Source organism: Wasmannia auropunctata, unplaced genomic scaffold (genome assembly GCF_000956235.1).
Source record: "Wasmannia auropunctata unplaced genomic scaffold, wasmannia.A_1.0 LD336090.1, whole genome shotgun sequence".
Classification (NCBI taxonomy): Eukaryota; Metazoa; Arthropoda; class Insecta; order Hymenoptera; family Formicidae; genus Wasmannia; species Wasmannia auropunctata.
Window position 1 is genome coordinate 4,678,783 of NW_012026800.1, and position 4,083 is coordinate 4,682,865.

Here is a 4,083-nt window from a genome sequence, read left to right on the forward strand (position 1 = left end):
AAAAAAAAGAATACGCCGCGAAAACGCGACGTCGGATTACGTTGGCAAGTACAATATTGGAGTTTTACACGCCCAGGATAAGCAACGCTAGTACCGGAGAGAACGGAAACGTGACGGAATTCCCGCGGCGCAAGCCGTTGATTTGCACGTGTCCCAATTAACATCTGGATCGCGCATTAATTGCGCCGTTCATCGACGCTAATTAACTGTACAATATTCGCTTTTCTTCTACGCGCGATCTCAAAATGGCGAATTCAAAATTCACTGGGAAAGAATTCAGCGATAAATAGCAAAAAAAAGTGTGACAGTCAATTTACCTCTCGGGTACTAACATTGAGAGAACACGGCGTTGCAGTCTATCCATCAGTTTTAGGATGGCACAAGGCTTAGGAACCTACTTTAGCATTCGAATTCCGATGCTGTTATGGCATTCAGATCTTTCATAAGACCCTCTAAGTTGGCCATTTCCTGATTCAATTCTTCAGTGCTGTACGAAGGCTGCAACCATAATTAGGTTTGAATAATACCACAATCGTGTGAAATGAGCAAACAAAATATTACATTGCACGAATCAACGCACACTTAACATATACGGATGTATAATAGTAGACCCGTTGATTTTTTTACCTTTAACCGTTCAACTTCCTCCGAAGTGTGTGCCGCATTTGGCACAGAGGCTAAGCGATTCTTTGTTAATTGCGACGTCGAACCTTGTGGTTTTTTGTACGGACTCCCAGACATCGTTGGCCTTACTGTCACTTGTGACACTGTAATTGCGAAAAGTAGTAATTGTTAGCATTTCAATAATTTGAAAAAAAAAATGTAATTACATAACCAGGAGTAAAGATCATTTTCTATCGGATCTCGGCACACTTTTTGGCTAACCTCCATCTTACCATTATTTCCAAGCATAGCAAGGTTTAAGAATATAATAAAAATTCATGGATTAAATTGATAAAGAATCCTCCGTTCTTGACTGTTAGTAATGGGAACAATTTCATTGGAATAATGCGACAAATCTAAGGAACTTTGACGTCTATGACTCTCATTTTATATGTAATAGAAAAATGTGACACACGTTAAGAAATTGTAAAAGACCACTGAGAAGGGTGTCCGCCACTTTTTCCACCCCCCCCCCTCCCCATTCCCCTTTGGAGGCTTCGTCACACTGCGTAACACTCTGCTATCAGGCTCTGCTTACCGCTGAATAAGTGGCGGTAGCAAAGACATACGAAGGCTCCTCGTTACCCGAATACCTATCCCTAGATGCGAGTAAAGTTTCGCCGGAGAGTATCTCAACCGCCGTAAAAACACTCGAAGATTGTAAAATTCCCACGTATCATGTCAAATAAGTCGTGCTCTCTCTCTCCTGCCGACCGCGGATTATATTAATTGTACCTACACATATAGCTTTATGAGAGGAAAGCTGCGCGTCGCGCCTTTTCGCAAGATATGCGCCCCGATTAAAGCCATTAGTTATTATATAAAAGATAAACTAGTAGAATAAGCCAAACTCGTTATCTTATCTGTTGTATTCGAAGCAGCGAGAGCAGAGAAAGCTGATCGCGACCGGACGTTCCCACGCGGCTCCGGTTTGAATATCTTGACTCCAACCTCTGTTCTTAGAACCCTGCCACAGTAGTCGCGTCTCACAAATAATAACTGAGTATATTTAATTTGAATGTTCGGAAAATTGCAATAAAACCTTGCTTCTCCAGGTAGAATCAGGCCTTACGAAATATACACGCTTGCATGCTTCAATATTCGTGTGTCGGACGGCCGCCACCCCCTTTCCCTGCTCACTCGCCCGCGTGTTTATAATTAATATGTAAGAATGCGCCTTAGAAATTAAGTTAAAAGGGTATCATGTACAACAGAACCGCCAGATTTATACTTATTACTAAATGATAGAACAAAGAAAGATCTCTAATCTCGCCGGTGAAAACGACACCTCCTGCAAGAAGCACGCGTCTCGCGGGCTCCCCTCGCCCCACGTCTCACCGCGCTGCATGATATAAGGCCCTACCAGCGGCGCGGGACGGACAGTCGAACAGTCAATCAGTCAATTAATTAGCAGCCGCCCTTTTAACCGGCTTGTCTTGGCGGCCCCCACGAACGGTCACTTAGAATTTTCCGAACGTATCGGCTATATCAATCAAAAATTTGTTTTATCGTGATTTGGTTCCACCGTTTGATTTTTCACTTTTCTTTTTCCTTTTTTTTATAGAATTTTGGACTTATTTCTCGAGAGCGTAAAGTAAACTGTGAAATTACGAACTGTTTGGACTCAGTTTGTACCCAGCGCAGTGTTAGCAGCCATCCCTCGCCGCGTCGCCCAGCCCCCCCCCCCCTGCTGGACGCTCGCCGGCGCAGACACGATTTCCGTATCGAGGGGTAATCTATCCAATTTTCGCGAAGATCTTTCCTTGTCCTATCACCGTTCGAAAGAGAAAGAGAAACCACACATACCACAACAACAAAAGAAAAGAGGGCGAACTTCGCATCCACGCATCGCCCACATATTTTTATACTGATTTCGTATATCCCACGCATAGCTCACATATTTTTATACTGATTTCGTATATCCTTCGTAGTTCTTAATTGCAAATTCCTTCTTGCGGGCAGCTCACATATTTTAGAAATAGTATACACATATCATACACGTTTATATATATATATTCGCATATATTCGCATCAATTCAACGTCTCTTTCATTTTTCCTTTTTCTCTTTTTTTTTATTTTTTTATTTGCGTCTCTTTCTTGCGTGAGTCACAAAAGTTAGAGATGCTATAACTATAAATGAACTATAGTTAAAGTAAGATTGAAGGAGAAGAGATCGATTACATTTACACAGAGAGCAAGTTAGTAAATAAACTCTCTGAAATCTCAAGTGCAATACCAGAATTTTCTTTCGCCTCGCATCTAGCCTCCGCGACATTCTCGCCATCCCTGTTCCCCTCTACCCTCGATAGATCATCGCAACCAGTTCAGCGATATCAGACGTCATACGGTAAGTCAAAAAGAAAGGAGAGAAAAAAATGTTCGCAAATAATTAATGACTGACTACACCTCCTCCTCCTCCTGCCCCCTTAATGCATGTGTTAATCGTGTAGTTTAACAACAAAGACGTCCGCCTGTTCTTTTGCTCGGTTCGGGCCGCGTCTTTATGAGAATTTCTTTAGGAGTGGAATCAAAGAAATCTAACAATCTAGATAATGGTTTTAATTCGCCCCCTCATCGTTGGACGTAACAAGGGATTTCGGCTTGATGTCAAGCCGAAATCGTTTAGTTGTAAATTAGCATACATAATTAATTTGATTAATATACTTTATTAGCATGAATATCCAACTTAGCTCCTTGCCCTATTCTATTATTAATTTTAAATTTTAATTATCGGAGCCTAAATAATTTATTGTTTTTAATTGAAAAAAAAAAAAAAAAAAAATTTCAAAGTCAGGTTTTTCAGTTAACTTCAGAAATCTTCTAAACCTACTATTTTAAAAAATTTGAAATTAAAATTGTAAAACAAAAATTATTTTAAATGCTTTACCATGCTATAACTACGACACGTAATGCGCTGAAACCTTTTTACTTCATTTAAAATTAAATAAGTAAGTATATTGATAGAACTTTCAACACTCAAAAAGAATTTATAAAAAATTAATAATTTATTATTATAATTGATAATTTTTATAATCAAATACTGAAATTTAAAAAAATTCAAGATTACATCAAAATTTACGTTCAAAATTTTGAAACTTTAAAATTATAAATTTCTTCAAAATTTTGCCGAAACATTTTAAAAAGCATTGTATTTTAAAATTAATAAAATTATAAAAAAATGATTCTCTCTTTCGCATGTGTGCGCGCGCGCTTTTCTTTAAAGAAGGAAAGAAATAAAGATATTTTAGATAAATTTATGTTGAATTGTCATTACAGTGGAACCTCGATAATTCGAACTTCTACAACTCGAGAACCTCTATAAGACGAAATTTTGTTCATCCCCTTCCGCTCCGCTGCGGAAAACCTCTATAAATCGAAATAAAACGTACCTTAACTCGAATTATTTGGTAGGCATTTAG

General features: G+C 38.7%; 1 protein-coding gene across 1 annotated transcript in view; it reads right to left on the reverse strand.

Moving 5' to 3' along the window:
• Positions 1-9: 9 nt before the first annotated feature.
• The window catches only part of LOC105448090 (neogenin-like), an 11,935-nt gene continuing 7,861 nt past the window's right edge, over positions 10-4,083 (reverse strand). Inside the window, exons 12-13 of the mRNA XM_011686452.1 lie at positions 628-767; positions 10-498 (exon numbers count right to left, since the gene is read on the reverse strand). Coding sequence (XP_011684754.1) covers positions 400-498; positions 628-767 — 239 coding nt within the window. The 3' untranslated portion in view covers positions 10-399. The remainder of the gene's footprint in view (positions 499-627; positions 768-4,083) is intronic.